Source organism: Aristolochia californica, unplaced genomic scaffold (genome assembly GCF_029961685.1).
Source record: "Aristolochia californica isolate CCGP_79_NKW_82.1479 unplaced genomic scaffold, dmAriCali1.0.hap1 SCAF_5, whole genome shotgun sequence".
NCBI classification, from domain to species: domain Eukaryota; kingdom Viridiplantae; phylum Streptophyta; class Magnoliopsida; order Piperales; family Aristolochiaceae; genus Aristolochia; species Aristolochia californica.
The window spans coordinates 3031645-3049196 of NW_027182214.1; the positions used below are offsets into that span (position 1 = coordinate 3031645).

A 17552-nucleotide genomic window follows, 5' to 3' on the forward strand; every position below is an offset into this window, starting at 1 on the left:
TGTCAGAAAGTATGATGGCAACTTGCACATCAACACTGCTGATGGCAACGCTCTGCCTATCAGTGCTGTTGGTGATCTTTCTCCGTCTTTAGCTGATGTCTTTGTGTCTCTTGACCTGTCGACAAACTTTCTGTCTGTTGGTCAATTGGTTGATAAAAACTGTAATGTTCAGTTTTCTCGCTCTGGCTGTGTTGTGCAAGATCAAGCGTCGGAAAAGGTGATCGCGAAGGGGCCTAAAGTGGGCATGCTATTTCCACTTAAAGTCTTTCTATCCACTGTTATTCCACGTTCTCCTGTACTTTCTTTTGCTTATAATGTTGTTGGATCTGACACTAAGATGTGGCATAGACGTCTAGGCCACCCAAACTCGGCTGTACTTCGTGCATTATTTAAATCGGGTTTATTAGGCAATTAAGATTGCACTTCTCGTGATACTTATTTTGATTGTTCATCATGTAAACTTGGCAAAAGTAAAACTCTTCCATTTCCGTATCATGCATCGCATGCCTCCCACTACTTCGACCTTAGTCATAGTGATGTCTGGGGAACAACTCATGTTGTCTCGCATGCACAAATTGAGTACTTTGTCACCTTTATTGATGACTTTAGTCGATTTACCTGGGTCTACTTCTTACGGGCTAAGTCTGAAGTTTTTGTCATTTTTAAGAGGTTTCTTGCACTCATTGAAACACAATTCTCTGCTCACCTTATAGTGCTCCGCTCTGACTCTGGAGGCGAGTACATGTCGGCGGAATTCCAAGAATTTCTTCAAAGCAAAGTAATTATCTCTCAACGTTCTTGTCCCTCGACACCCCAACAAAATGGTGTTGCTGAGCGCAAAAATCGTCACCTTCTTGATATGGTCCGCACCCTTCTCATTGAATCATCCATTCCTGCTAGGTTTTGGTGTGAAGCTCTCTCTACCTCCGTTCATTTAATCAACCGCCTGCCCTCACCTATCTTGCATCATGTCTCTCCCTTTGCTAAATTATTTGGTTATTCTCCATACTGCATTGATCTTCGGACGTTCGGTTGTGTTTGTTTTGTGCATTTACCTGATCATGAACGACATAAACTTACAACCCAATCAGTTATGAGTGCATTTTTTGGGTATGCCGGTTCTCAAAAGGGTTGTTTGCTATGATCCTCAGTCGCGTCGAGTCCGTGTTTCTCGGAATGTGGTCTTCTTTGAAAATCAATATTTCTTTCCATCTCAAGTTACTCTACCGTCTGCCTCTCTGTCTAGTTTGCCGAGCTTTGATGAGCCTCACTCCACTGCCTCGCTGCCCTCTCCTCATCCTGACCTGGCACTTGCTCCTGATCCTCCCTCTGCTCCTGCTCCCATCACTCTTTGCAGATCCACGCGCCGTTCTTACCCTCCTGCTAGGTATGGTTTTCCCTCCCCTATATCTCTGGTAGCTACTTTGTCTTCTATTTCCATTCCTTCTGGCTATAAACAGGCTATGGTACATGAGTGTTGGCAAAAGGCAATGCAAACTGAACTACAAGCGCTAGAGGAGAATCACACCTGGGACATTGTGGCTTGCCCTCCTACTATTCGGCCTCTTGGAAGTAACTGGGTCTTCTCTATCAAGCTGCGTTCAGATGGATCGTTGGATCAGTACAAAGCCCGCTTTGTGGCCATGGGGAATAGGCAGGAATATGGGATTGATTATGAGGAAACTTTTGCACCAGTTGCCAAGATGACCACTGTCCGTACTATCTTAGCCATTGTAGCATCTCAATCCTTGGCCATTGCATCAGATGGATGTGAAGAATGCTTTTCTCCACGGTGATCTGCATGAAGATGTCTACATAAAGCTTCCCTCGGGTATGTCTACATCCTCTCCTGATCTTGTTTGCAAGCTACGTCGTCCTTTGTATGGGCTTAAACAAGCCCCCTGGGTTTGGTTTGAGAAGTTTTGCGGCACACTTATCCTCCACCAATTTACCCAGAGTCAGTAGGATTCCTCTCTCTTCTATCATAAGTCTGCCGTGGGCATAGTCATTCTCTTGGTTTATGTGGATGACATCATCATTACTGGCACTGACTCTGGACTGATTACCAAGCTTCAAAAGGTGTTGCATGCCACTTTTCATATGAAGGATCTTGGACAACTCACATACTTCTTAGGGTTAGAGGTACATCACACACCCAAAGGTATTTTCTTAAACCAGCATAAGTATATTCAAGATCTTATTACTCTCGCTGGGTTGGAGGACACATCTTCAGTGGCTACCCCTATGGAGGTCAATGTCAAATATAGGAAAGATGAAGGGACTCTCCTTGATGATCCGACTATCTATCGACGACTAGTCGGGAGTCTCATATACTTGACTACTACTCGCCCAAACATCTCCTATGCTGTTCATAAGGTCGGTCAGTTTATGTCATCTCTTCGGCACCTTCATCTTGCGGCAATTCGGCGCATCATCCGTTATCTGCGCGGCTCCCCTGCTTGTGGCTTATTCTTTCCTACCGGCTCCGTGCTACGTCTGGTTGCCTACAGTGATGCTGATTGGGTAGGGTGCCCCGATACTCGCCGCTTTACTACAGGCTGGTGTATGTTTTTAGGGGATGCACTAATTTCTTGGAAATGTAAGAAACAAGACCAGGTGTCCAAGTCATCTACCGAGGCCGAGTATCGAGTTATTCTACTGCGTGTTCTGAAGTTATTTGGCTTTGTAGTCTTCTTACTGAGCTCCAGTTTCCTCAACCCTCATCTACACCGCTTCATGCAGATAATACGAGTGCTATCCAGATTGCGGCCAATCCGGTTTTTCATGAGCGCACTAAGCATATTGAGGTTGACTGTCACTCCATCCGTGACACTTTGGAGCGCCAGGTAATCTCTCTTCCGTACATTTCTTCGGATCTTCAAGTGGTAGATGTCTTCACCAAAGCATTGTCTCAATCCCGACATAATTTTTTGGTTGGCAAATTGTTGCTGGTTGACTCACCAACATCAATTTGAGGGGGGATGTTACGATATATTAAAATGTATATTAGATGTAATTTATGTTCATAATTGTTGTATAATATGGATTATGTACATAAGGTTATTAGATTAGGCTTAATGGGATGGGTGGTATTGTATTGGGCCCATGGGACATTTTGTAACAGGAAAACCTAAAGCTTAAATACATAATGAAAGGGGAAAAAACCCCAACGGAAACAATTTTCTTTCGTCGCTCGTGTTTTGGTGTTCGCTGTGAAACCAGAGAGCTCAACGCTCTCTCTCATTGGTGTTTTGGACTGTCCGCCAGTCTCGTGAGGTAGTGGTGGTTTCGTCCACCACCGTGAGCTCGCTGTGTCGTCAGCTGTTGAGTTTTGTCGGATCGTTCGTTCAACCGTCGGATCGTTCATTTGACAACCACTACCTCTTCCCCGTTCCTTTACAAACATTCAAACCAAATCCCAACATGGAAGCGTCAAGTTCTAAAGGCAGAACCCCCCTCTCCCCTGCCTCTGATATGGCAAACCCCGAGAAAGAAAAAAGAGCCTTAATCACCCCGCTCCGTTTCACCTACTCCAGAAAAAAGAAAAAGGGAAAAGCGAAAGATACCTCCTCCCAGCACATGAACACTCCCCTCATCCCCACCCTCATCCCCTCACTGCCTCCTTCCCCACCCCCCCCCTCGCCCACTACCTCTAATGGAATACACGTATCCCCAGCCACAAACTCTGCCTCAGTCCCTACCTGATCCAGCCACACTGCTCCCAACAGCCGACTTTTTGACCCCTTTCTTCCTGGGTCCCCTGCCGCAAACTCAGCACCGACTCACCCCGGAAGAGGATATCCTCCTTTTCTTGGAAGAGCAAGTAGTTGATCTCCCTCCTGAAGAATACATCGAACTAGCTGAACTTCCTGTGATCTTCAGCTCTTACTACCCCGACGCTTCTCACCAGAAAGAGAAGGATATCAACCTGCCAGTTTCTTAATGATTATCATGTCATGGAATGTCAGAGGAATTAGTTCACACTCTAAGCGTGCTATCATCAAGGCTACCCTTATGGAATGTAAGCCAAAAATTGTAGTTCTTGTGGAAACTGAACTACAAACTTTTGATTATTCTATCGCCAGCGAGTTATGGTATGACTTGGACCCAGCATGGGCAACGGTCGATGCTATTGGGCACTCAGGTGGCATTCTTGTCCTCTGGGATCCAAAAGCATTGGACGCAAACCTCAGCCAATTGGGTCAATACTCCATTGGTATCCGTTTTCATGATCATACTTTGGGCACGTTGTGGGGTCTTGTTGGTGTATATGGTCTGACTAGACCGGCTAATCGTGCTTCTTTTTGGGAAGAATTATTTCACTTAGTCCACTTATGGGACCTGCCTTGGCTTCTAGCCGGTGATTTCAACTCCATTTTGCTTTACTATGAAAAAAGCCCTCCTACTCCTAGAACCACCTCTGCCATGCGAGCCTTCTCCGACCTCATCTGTAGTCTTAATCTCTCAGAATTATTTTTGTCTGGGAAAAAAGTTCACATGGTCAAATGGCCAATGCCCTCCTATACTCTCAAAGCTGGACCGTTTTTTTGTTAACAATGACTGGCTTAATTTTTTTCCAAACACATTTGGCCAAGTCCATAACAAAGTCGGTTCTAACCACTGGCCTATTCAACTCAACACCTTCCCCCCCTCTTGGGGGCCTTCTCCCTTCCGGTTTGAAAACTCCTAGACACTATTGGAAGCTTTCAACTCTTCCATCCCGGTCTGGTGGGAAGAACTGAATCATCACCCAAATCTTGATTGGAATCTTGCCCTTAAATTGAAAGCTCTGAAGTTGAAGATTCTATCGTGGTCTATGTCCTACCGTGCTGCTGCTGCTTCTCGGAAAGATTTAGTTCGTCGTTGTATATCGGAGCTCGATCTACTTGAAGAACAAAGGTCCATTTCTTCCATTGGGTTAAATCTTAGATGTCAATTAAATTCTGAGCTCTCTTGTTTGCTTTGTTGCGAAACTATCCATTGGAAACAACAGGCAAGATTCCGCTGGATGGCCGAGGGGAATGGAAATACGAAGTTTATCCATGCTATAGCCTCGGCCAGGAGGAGGGTTAACTGTATCACTTCCCTCTGATCATGGAGACCAAGTGATTATGGATAACCCCTCCATCTCTAACATCTTTGTGAAGTTTTTCTCAGAGTTGTATTTCGAAGAGCGTTTCAACCGACCGAAGTTGCCTCAACTCGACTACTCGAGGATCTCCTTGTCTGAGGCAACAGATCTGGCAAAGCCCTTCAGCAATGAAGAAATTGAACTGGCAGCGATGAGGTTCCCGAAGGACAAAGCGCCTAGACCGGACAGGTTTAATGGTGAGTTTTATCATAAGTTTTGGGATACCATTAAACCGGAAGTTTACGAATTTGTCCGAAATTTCCACCAAGGCAGTTGGAGCTTCTTTTATTGCCCTAATCCCAAAAAAATCTGCTGCCACTCTTCTCCAAGATTTTAGACCTAAAATCATTGCCCGTTTGCTAGCTAACCGCCTCCGGCCCCACCTCTCCAAAATTATTAGCCCCTGCCAAAGGGCATTTATCAAAGATAGAAACATTCTAGACTCTGCCATGGCTGCCCATGAGCTTCTTGACACTTTCAAAAAATCGAACAGACCAAGATACGTTCTTAAAATTGATTTTGAGAAGGCCTTTGACCGAGTAAATTGGAAACTAATTGATTACTTGTTCGATAGAATGAGTTTCGGGACGCGGTGGAAATTTTGGATGAGAAGCTGTATCTCCTCCCCATATTATTCTGTTTTAGTAAATGGGACTCCTTGCGGTTATTTCAAAGCCACGAGAGGAATAAGACAAGGGGACCCTCTGTCCCCTTTCCTATTCACTCTCTTGGGGGTGCATCTTGCTTCTATGGTCAAATTTGCCAAAAGAACCGGCTGGCTCAATCCTATTTCAACAGATTCTTGCCAAGACATTCCTTTACTGCAATATGCTGATGATACTATTTTTTTCGGAGAAGGCTCCTTCTCTCAAATCTCGCACTTGAAAGCCCTGCTAAATCTTTTTGAGTTGTCCTCTGGACAGAAGGTAAGTTGGGCTAAATCTTCCATTTTGGGTTTTAATATTGACCCCCTGGTTCTCAGCTCCATGGCAAATTATCTGGGCTGTACAGTTGATTCCTCTCTGGGTACTTATTTGGGTCTCCCTTTATCCTTTGCCTTGCCCTCAAAATCTGCTTAGCACCTAGTCATTGAGCGGAGCCGGAAGGTAGGCTCTCTTCCTGGAAAGGGGAATTCTTGTCTAAAGCTGGTAAACTCATTCTGATCAAGTCCTGTTTACATGGTATTCCATCTCACTTTTTATCCTTGTACCGCTGTCTTGTCTCTGTCAGCAAGAGAATCGAGTTTCTGAAAAGAAGATTTTTATGTGGAGGGCAAAATGGGGAAAAAATATTGTCTTGTAAAATGGGTTGACGTATGTAAGCCTTTTGCTGAGGGTGGTCTTGGGATTCGTGACACTGCAACAACAAACTCAGCTCTACTTCTGAAGTGGCTTTGGAAATTCAATATGTTCCCGTCTCTGATTTGGCAAAATATAGTGGCCGGTAAAGCAAACAAATTCTCCGGATGGTGGACTGAAGGAGGAAGGTATAACAGGCTATTTCCTGTTTGGAAAAAAATAGCCGCCCTGTTTTCAAAAAATCCGTCAAGTGCTATATTGGATCTGGTAGTAGGACAAAATTCTGGACGGATTGGTGGATTGGCCAGGCTTGCCTAAACTCTAGCTTTTGTCAAGGAACAATGAGGATTATATTTCAGCGGTTGGGCAGAACTCTTGTAACTGGAACCTGAATCTCCATAGAACTTTAACAGAAACAGAAACTCTTGAAGTTACTGATCTTATTACGAGATTATCTACGGTTCGTGCCAGAAATGCTCCTGATACTCTGATATGGACTCCTTGTCCCAAAGGTACGTTCTCTACCTCAACTGCATATAAAACTCTTCTCACACCCCCTGCTCAATCCGGTCACTTATCTGCAATTGCGTGGACCTTACACGCCCCTCCAAGAGCAAAATTCTTTATTTGGACGGCTTGCCAAAATAAAATATTGACATCGGACTCGTTAATGCGTCGTGGAACTCAGGTCGCCAATCCTATGTGCCCATTTTGCTTTGTCTCCACTAAAACTGCGGATCATATACTATTGTTGTGTAATTATGCTTACTCGGTGTGGACTACTCTCATTAGCAAAATTGGCCTACAATATTGCTCTTCTCAAAACCTCACTGAAACTATTTATACAATCACAAAGGCTAATCTCCCAAAACTTGGAAAACTTTTATTCTCTTGCTGCATTGGTCACATCATCTGGGCCCTTTGGAAAGAGCGGAATAATCAACCGTTTAATCAAAGATCTCTTCCTGATAATATTCTTAGCAATCATGTTATTGGGGAAGTTACATCTTGGATACGTATGAGAAAAGAATTTAAAAACTTGAAGGAATGAACTTACGAGAAAATTGGAATCTGGTTGCAAAAATGTCTTATCCCCCTCGACCTCCAATAATGAAGACTTGGTCTCCCCCCCGGCCAGATACTTTAAACTAAATTTTGACGGAAGTGCATTGGGTTGTCCGGGACCAGCTGACTATGGTGGGGTTATTCATGATGATAAAGGGAATCTCCTCCTTTCCTTTTCTGGACCTATTGGGATTTCAGACTCCACTACGGCAGAGTTATCAGGATTATTTAATGGCCTCAAACTGTTCCATCAAAGGATAGTAGGACCGTTATATGTTGAAGGCGATTCTCAAGTCATTATCAGTTGGGGTACTATGAAATGTAAACCGCCTTGGCGTCACTGGAATCTTTTTGATGATGTATGTATTTTAACTTCTCAATTACAATGTATATGGAATCATATTCCTAGATCCGCTAATCGCTTAGCGGATGATCAGGCTAAGTCAGGTGTTTTTCTCCAACATCTTGTTGTGGAGGAAAGTCCTGTTTAGTTAGGTTTGTATCTCTCTCTCTCTCTCTCTCTCTCTCTCTCAGTAATATATTTCACACTTTTTTTTCAAAATAAAAATAAAAATAAAAATTGTTATTAAAATATTAATTGAAACCACTGAAACTAAACTCCATTACAAAGGGCCTGACAAGATAATAGAGGGGAACAAAATGTGTATGGTTGAAAAATCTTCAACACAAACAGTTCTATGATAGAATGGATTAGTACATTTCTGACACACAATAGGTATATTTATTTATTTGTTTATTTGTTTGATAGGGATTTGGTGACTATTATGGAACAAAGCAAGAATGTGTAAATCCTAGGTAGTTTCAAGTATGAGAGAAAGAACTAAAAGAAATTTGAAAAAGAGAAAAGGCTACCTCAACTGGATGGGGTCAAGAAGAGTGGAAAAGAAACCCAAAAATTTTAAAATTTGTGGTCACATAACTTTGTTAACTGGACTAATATATGCTTAGTTTTTATAGAGATTGCGACAGGAGGATAAAAAATTATGAAAGAAAGAGAATAGAAAAGAAGATAAAGAATATTGAGAGAGTAAAATTTAAAGTAGGTCATTTTCAAAAAAAATAAAAAATGTTAAGGTGAAGAAGATATTTTTGGACAAAAAGGAATAAGTAGAGTTGATGTAAGCTGATGTTTCATCATGAATGGCAACTGCCTCGAGCAGGTCTCCTTGAACTTAATTTTGATGGAAGTTCTCTTAGAACCTGGGAAAAGCTGGTTTTGGAGGAGTTTTCCATGACTTGGAGAGCACTCCTTTCATCACTTTGGCCCTATGGGAATTGCCGACTCCACTTCAGCTGAGCTCCAGGCTCTCTTGCATGGCCTCATCGTCTTCCGGGATCACCTTAGCGGCCTAGTTCTCATCGAGGATGACTCCAAGGTGGTGGTTGGGACTCTTCGCACTCAGCTCCACCTTGGCGACATTGGGATATTTTTAATGAAATTATGGACATTGTATCCCGCATAGTTTGTACTCAGTCTCACTCCCCTAGATCTATGAATTCTTTTGCTGATTTACTTGCTAAGCAGGGAACCTCCCTCCAATCCCTTGTGTAAAGGGAGTGATCTCTTGACTTATATGTTGTTTTGTGTGCTTGCTATAATAAAGCTTCGCCTTTCTCAAAAAACTAAAAAAAGTAGAGTTGATGTAAGCTGATGTTTCTTATTTTTGTTTTTGACTAGCTAGTTTGTCTTTTTTTGACAAGGATGGGATTTTATCGCAAAAATGACAAAACGTATTAGGGAAGCACTCCTTTTACAACAAGGGATTGGAGGAAGGCTCCTTACGTAGTAAGCATGTTAGCAAAAGAATTTGTGAGTTGGTTATGGCATGCGTTTACATCCCCAAGCTTGCCGGGTCCTTCGGTTGGTCGGTTATCCGGGCGGGTCTTAGAGATTATCTTCCGATGGAAACTGCTTCTCCAATAACACAATCTCCAGACATCCAGCACCCACCCCCTCTCCGACAGGCATACCTAAACCCTATAACCCCAAACTCTAAACTCCTAAACCCTAACTTCTATTAACCCTACCTTGACTGTGCTTTTTTTTTAAAAAAAAAATTAACCCTAAATACCCTAAACCCTAAACCCTAACCCTAAACCCGAAATTATACCCTACCTTAACCCTAACTCTAAATACCAGATACCGTAAACCGTAAACCCTAAACCATAAAGACAAAATTGAACGCTAAATACCATAAACCCTAACCCTATTTCCCGAAATTATGTAGAAACTAAACAATAAATACAAATACCGCACACAGAAATTAAGATTAAACCAAATACAACAGTAAATTAATAATAAAAAAATTAGGGTTTAGGGTTACCTTATGAAATTTGGGGAAAACCGAAACCCAATGTGGAAATCGAAGCCAAATGGGGAAATCAAGGGAAATCAAAGTAGAATCGAAGAGATTGACACTGAAATGGGGAAATTGAAGGAAATCGGGAAGATTTTTAGGGGAAAAGAGAAGAGCGAGAGGGAGAAGGGAGAGGGAGGTAGAGACGGAGAAGTGAGAGGGAGACGAGAGAGGGAGAAGGGAGAGGGAGGCCGAGAGAGATAGGGAGAGAAGATGTGAAGATGATGAAGGGAGAAGATATGCGAAGACGATGAGAAGGGAGAAGAGACACGAAGACGAGGAAGGGAGAAGAAGCCAAAGGGAGTGCAAAGACGAGAGGAAGAAGAGAGCAGGAGGAAAAAAAATTTCGGGAGAGGAAGGCCGAGAGGTAGAAGAGAGCGCAAATGAGAAAAAAAAATCGTCAGGGGAGGGAACGACGTGTCCTGAGCGACGCATCAAGTAGATGATTCGCAAAATTGTGTTGAATCACGATTCCAGGATTTTTGCCTGAGACGATTACTTGCGTTTTTCAGATGATGCTGGCACTCATTCACCACTAACGGCCTAATTGAATAAACTACTTAATGCACGTGAACTTCATTTCGACTTCATTGTTGACTAATCCCCTCCCCCCTCCCCCAGGTGTAAGCTTGTGGAGTTCTTGTTGACGGGAAAAACCTTCACTTGGTCAAATAGTCAAAGGCAACCCATTCTTTCTAAGCTCGACTGGTTACTTGCAAGTTCAGATTGGATTCGGCTTTATGACAATGCGTTGGGTAGGGTGCTCAACCAAATGGGCTCTGACCATTGACTGATCCTTCTGACCACCTCTTTGTGGCAATGGAGTCCTTCCCCATTTCATTTTGAGAACTCATGGTTGATGGATGCCTATTTTTGTTATATCCGCCTAGCTATCTGTGTCAGTAAATTTCCCGAACCAAGAGATCGATTTTTGATTTCGATCCCGTTTATTTCTTCTCGACTGTCCAAGGTATCTCGGATAGAATGACAATCAACCTGAATGTGCTTGGTGTGTTCATGGAAAACAGGGTTGGTGGCAATCTGAATATTTGTCAACATGAAGAAGGGTAGAAGTAGTTTGAGGGAACTCAAGCTCCGCAAGAAGACCGCGTAGCCATACAATCTCAGAACAAGCAGTAGACATGGCACGATACTCAGCCTCAATAGAGGTTTTAGAAACACGATCTTGTTTCTTATATCTCCAAGAAATTAAGGCATCACCTAAAAACATACACCAACCCGTAGTAGATCGATGTGTATCCGGACACCCAGCCCAATCAGCATCACTATAAGCAACAAGTTGAAGGGATGAGCCGGTAGGAAAGAATAACCCACGAGTAGGAGAACCTCGAATGATGCGTTGAACTACAACAATATGGAGATGCAGAGGAGAGGACATAAACTGACTGACCTGATGAACTGCATATGAGATATCGGGGCGGGTAGTGGTCAAGTAGATGAGACTCCCAACCAGGCGCCGATAGAGAGTAGGGTCATCTAGAAGGTCCCCTTCATCTTTCCTGTATTTGACATTGACCTCCATAGGAGTATCAATCGAAGAAGTGTCCTCCAAACCAGCCAAAGTAATAATATCTTGAATATACTTATGCTGGTTTATGAAAATACCATTGGCTCGATGATGTACTTCCAGTCCTAAGTAGGTGAGCTGGCCAAGATCTTTCATATGAAAAGTGGCATGCAACAACTGTTGAACCTCAGTAATCAAACCACAATCAGTGCCAATAATTATAATATCATCCACATAAACCAAGAGAAGGACTATACCCGATGCCAACTTGTGGAAGAAGAGAGTAGAATCATACTGACTTTGTGTAAACCGGAAGGGAAGAAGCGTACTGCGAAACTTCTCAAACCAAGCCCGGGGAGCTTGCTTGAGTCCATATAGAGAACGCCGTAGCTTACAGACATCAGGAGGAGAAGAAGTAGTCATACCACAGGGAAGCTTCATGTAGATCTCTTTGTGAAGATCACCGTGAAGAAAGGCGTTCTTCACATCCATCTGATGCAGTTGCCATGACTGGGAAGGAGCAATAGCTAAGATAGTACGAACTGTGGTCATTTTGGCAACATGAGCAAAAATATCCTCATAATCAATCCCATATTCCTGTTTGTTGCCCAGAGCTACTAGGCGAGCTTTGTATCGATCCAAAGAGCCATCAGAGCGAAGTTTTACAGAGAAAACCCATTTACTCCCAAGAGGCTTAATTGTAGGAGAGCAAGGAACAATATCCCCAGTGTGATTCTCCTCAAGTGCTCGAAGTTCTGTTTGCATTGCATTTTGCCAACACTCATGTGCCATGACTTGTTTGTAACAAGTGGGAATAGAAATAGAAGATAAAGTAGCCACTGAAGAGATAGTGGAGGAGAAACCGTACCAATGAGGAGGCTGAGAAGGGCGAGTAGACCGGCGAAGAGCGGTGGAAGCTGAAGCAGGAGTAGGATTAGGTGCCAGGACGGAAGTGGAACTAGACTCATGTCTACTACGTCTGCCATACACAAAACCGGGTTTGAACCTTTCCACAATTGTTGGAGAATCATCAAAGCTAGGCAGAAGAGATAAAGATGCAAATGGCAACTCAACATGAGATGGAAAGAAATATTGATTTTCAAAGAAAACCACATTCCGAGAAACACGTATACGACGAGCATGCGGATCATAACAAACATAACTCTTTTGAGGTATAGCATAACCAAGAAAAGCACACTTAATTAATTGGGCTATAAGTTTGTGTCGTTCATGAGCAGGGAGATGCACAAAACAAACACAACCAAATGTCCGAAGATCAGAATATGAAGGAGAATGGCCAAACAACTTAAAAGAAAGGAGAAACATGATATAATGTAGGAGAAGGTAAGCGATTGATCAAATAAACTGAAGTAGAAAGTGCTTCACACCAAAAACGAGAAGGAACAGATGATTCAAGTAAAAGGGTTCTGACCACATCAAGAAGGTGACGATTTTTTCGCTCAGCAACACCATTTTGTTGCGGTGTCGAAGTATAAGAGCGTTGAGAGATGATCCCTTTGCTTTGAAAAAAGGCCCGAAACTCATTAGACATGTATTATCCGCTAGAATCAGGGCACGAGACTTTGATGCTGGCAGATAATTGAGTTTCTAGAAGCGCAAGAAAACGCTTAAATACTAAAAAAACTTCGGCCTTAGCCCGTAGAAAGTAAACCCAAGTAAACCGACTACAGTCATCAATAAAGGTGACAAAGTACTTGTAATGCGCATGAGAAACAACATGTGTAATCCCCCAAACATCAGTATGTATAATATCGAAACATTGTGCATGAGATGCATGAAGAGGAAAAGGTAGAACTTTACTTTTGCCAAGTTTGCATGATGGACATTCAAAAGAAAGATCAAGAGAACATATTTTATGTCCCAATACACCAGAATTAAATAATTTTCGAAGTACATTAGAGTTTGGGAGGCCTAGACATTTATGCCACATCTTAGGTTCAGAACCAACAACATTACATGCAAAGGAAAGAAAAGGAAAACTAGGACTAATGGTGGAAGGAGAAACATAAAGAGGAAAAAGTCGTTCCACTTTAGGCCCCTTTGCGATCATCGTCCCTGACACTTGATCCTGCACAAGACAACCAGATCGAGAGAAATGGACATTACAATTATTATCGACCAATTGACCAACAAAAATAAGATTTGTGGAGAGGTCAGGAGACACAAAAACATCAGTTAAGCAAGAGGAAAGATCACCAACAACACTGATAGGCAGAGAACTGCCATTCGTGGTGTTAATTTTCTGATTTTCATTATAATTTCTGACATTGGAAAGAGAAACAACAGTATTGATCATATGGTTAGATGCTCCAGAGTCAAAATACCATGGCTTAGAAGAAACTTTATGATTACCTAAGAGCCCAAAAGTAGAGAAAGCAGAAATGATCATCTGTTGTACCATCTCAGGAGTGAAAATATTCGGGTTTGCTGAGGTTGTAGGGGCTGCAAAAATAGGAACAACTGGCGAGGCAACAGGCAATGCAATAGAACTAGAGGCACCGGCGGAGGCATGATAAGCAGTACCCTGCTTCCTTTCAGGTCGAATGGGGCAGGCAGAGATGATATGACCCTGTTTCTTGCAGTAGTTACAAAACTTCCTAGGGCAATCCCGAGCAATATGAGCAAAAACTTTACAACTAAAGCACTGAACAACACGCATGTCTCTTCCCTTATTCTTCCCTTGTGCTGCATAAGCCACAGTAACAGGGGCACCAACATTAGCCCGATGTTCCGTGCCAGCCTGAGTTACTATACGCTGCTCCTCACGAAGAAGTTCACTGAAACAAGAATCTAGAGATGGTACATGATGACGATTCATCATATTAGACCGTGCAATTTCAGAATTGGAACGGAGCTTCATCAAGAATTGATCTCTTTTGCTGATTTCATGCACTGCTTGAATAGTAGAGAGAGCTGCAACGGGAACATTCGAATAAACAATGTCTGCATAGTCAGCTCAAAGGTTTTGAAAACCAGAAAAATATTCCTCAATGGAGAGACTTCCTTGTGTGAAATTAGCCATCTCATATACTTAAAAAAAAATGGAAGAGAAGGCATCAAATCTTGTTTTCACATATTACTTCCAAAAGAGCTTACTACTCATGGCATTTGATACACTCATCAAAGTTAACCATGTGGGTTGGGCCTTTTGCTCAATAGCCTCATGGGGGTGTTTCTATTGTAAAGTCTTGAAGTTTCAACAGGAGTATTAAGGTATAGTGTGTGCATAAGCAACTTAAAAAAAAGGGTTTTAGTGTAACCACAAACTATAAAACCAAAGGCTCATATCATAATAATCCATATAAAGGGCCAAGACTAACACATAAGGAGAAACTCAAATGGATCTGAAAACTATCCCAGTGAAGTCAAAGTAAATCCTATACAAACATAATCTGTATAACAAATTACCCTAATGAATTACGAAGGAAAAACAAATGCAACCCAATAAATTCAAAATTAAGTTTCTAAATCTACTAACTGCAGCATCATTTCAAAAAAAAAAAAAAATCTACTAACTGCACCAGGACAGGATTCCCCAAATGTTTGTCTCATCCTTCAGTTAGATAGTTAGTGGATTCTTCTTTGTCTATCTTTTGGCTAGACTTTAAATGCTGGCTCCTGATCACCCTGTACTATAAGCTGGTTTTGCATTCTCTTTCTTCTTGTTCTTGCAGAACTAAAAAAGAAGAGTTCATGACCCTATCTTTTTATGTGCAGTGTATGGCAGCCATCTATCATTTGTGCTTTGCACTGCAACCTCTGCAAACCCCAGGGAGCATGCAATGGTATGATCAAAAGTGAGGCTTGGGAATTTATATTTCATATCAGGTTCACATGCATTTTATCTAACTTTAGTTAAATAAGATTTTCTCCCAGCATAGTTAGGATGAGGCTCATACATTCATAAGTTAATAGTATTTCCTAATGTCTAACATTTGAAGAAATGATTCTCTCTTCAGTTACCATTGCAATAGGTGAATTCATGCAAATAAGGGTGCTTTCTCCTCTATACTAGCCATAAATGGCGGGTAGGAGATTTGACTGTAGGGGCTAAAGTTCTTGTCAGATAAGGATGTTCTATCATTTATAAATGGGAATCTAATTCGGTAATTCTCTTCATGCTAGGGCTTGCAGTTTGCCAAGAAGCTTACTTTTAATGCTTTATAGTGTGTGATTACATAGTCCAGATCTGCTACCATGAGTGGCTTCTGAAATCTTAAACGGTCTTATGGAGGGCAACATAATACCAAGTCCTTAAACTTTCTATTTGCTTGATGAACATTGGATTTAATAAAAGTTTACGGGGTTCTTCCACGCTTAATTACATGTTTTCATGTCAGTTTCTTACTCGTCAATTGTTTATTGGTTTCCTCCTATGATATATATGCTTCATCGAGCTTATACATGCATATCATGTCACAGTAATGTCAGAAGCAGCATGTTTGAGCTCAGCCACACATATCTTTATGCATACAAAATTACAAAATATATGGTTTCATCAAATTTGTGCAATAGAAATTATTAGTTTTATCTTTGGAAGGTGGCATTTGCAGATGGGAGAACTTTGTTCATTTGAAATTTCAGACAGTAAATGAATATACCATTTTGTATTAGTGCATGACCTTGACAATTTTTTATGTGCCATTTTTGAATCACATTTCTTGGTTTAATTCTCAGGAGCTAGTGAATTTACAGAACTTGGAATTAGTTCAGAACGATGGAAGTCCTTCTGGGCCAAAGCTCTTTGTCCTTTGGAATCCTCCACTGCGTTTTTTGAGTGTAGGTTCCTCAAAACTCTATGCCTTTTTTGTTCCACTTTGAGTTGTAGAAATTTTCTATGTACAGGTGTCAAAATCTGCAAGTAGCATTAGAGGAAGTAGAAGTGATGATACGGAGATGGTTGCCAAACGTTCAAGGTACAAAGTTCCTAGGCTGCAAAGTTGTTGAAAAGACCCATTTGTTTCCTGAAAATTTGCAATCTGCTTTAAAAGTTGATGTTACCAACCGTCAGAGAAGAGTAATATTCCATAGAGCTACAAAAGAATCTAAAAATGTCAGGAATTCTCCTTATGTAGCTTATAGCTCTTCCCCTCTATGATATCCTAGCACCTTCATTTGGGCAGCAACATTCATCCTATTGATATTGGTTGACAACTTGGGTAATGAGGGGCCTGATTAGTATATGCTGATATGACGATAGAATGTATCAATCTCTCACTAAAAGTGAGGGCTGGTTATTGACCCGATTACCCATTCCACCATTCTATCTATTTGTAAATAGATATGGAACATATATCCGTACCCTTGTAGGGATTTACCTCTTTACCCATGTACCATTTATTAAATGGTGTTAATGTGGGTAAAGGATGATGTGTTGTGGGTTAACTGATTACCAGACTAAATAGAAGTGTAGTTTTGTAATTTTAGGCCCACCCAGTGTAAGTGTAAGAAAGAAAAGTTTCTTTATGTAGTGGATGACTTAGTTTTGAAGAACCTATAAGATAACATTATTCTTATTTTCTCAAGAAAATTTTTATGCTATTTTAGAGGGTTTTATAATACTTATTTACTTTACCTATTTATTTACCTATTGACACGGATACCTATGGTAAATGGGCATATAAACGTTTTTAGAATGCTCCTTACCCATTTTGAAATAAGTTGGTAACAGAATATATATTGTGTAATTGGAACAAGGAGATAATCCTTGTTCCAATTCTTACTTGTTTATGATCTGTTAAAAGTCCACATGTAATGTTGGAATGCTTGATGGAGGATTAACCTTAATCAATTATGTAAGTTATGTAACCTGAAAAATGAAAGTATGGATCATATTGTGCCTTCACTTTCCAAGTCTGGGTTGCCTTTGTATATTTAGTTTCTTTGTTTGTCTTCCTTCCTCATTCCTTGACTGGACTGGCTTGGGCAGTGAGTTTCCTCCTTGAGGGATGGTGAGCCAAAAACTTTGGTGGCTTACAGTCGCAGCTATATCCTAGGGAGCTTGGAAGGAAGGCTAGCATAGAATTTTGGATGGAAAATCCCAATCTATTGGGGAGTTATTAAACAAGCCCTGCAATTCATCCCCTTCTGGTCTTGAAAGATTTCTGAGCTTAGCCATCTTCCTGAGCTTC

At 41.5% G+C, this 17552-nt stretch overlaps 1 protein-coding gene across 3 annotated transcripts in view; it reads left to right on the forward strand.

The window, feature by feature from the left end:
- LOC137965684 (uncharacterized) overlaps positions 1 to 17552 on the forward strand; it is a 107427-nt gene that overhangs the window by 48684 nt on the left and 41191 nt on the right. For all 3 annotated transcript variants that reach the window (XM_068811995.1, XM_068811996.1, XM_068811997.1), the window contains exons 12-14: positions 15139 to 15206; positions 16099 to 16200; positions 16267 to 16337. In XM_068811995.1, coding sequence (XP_068668096.1) covers positions 15139 to 15206; positions 16099 to 16200; positions 16267 to 16337 — 241 coding nt within the window. The remainder of the gene's footprint in view (positions 1 to 15138; positions 15207 to 16098; positions 16201 to 16266; positions 16338 to 17552) is intronic.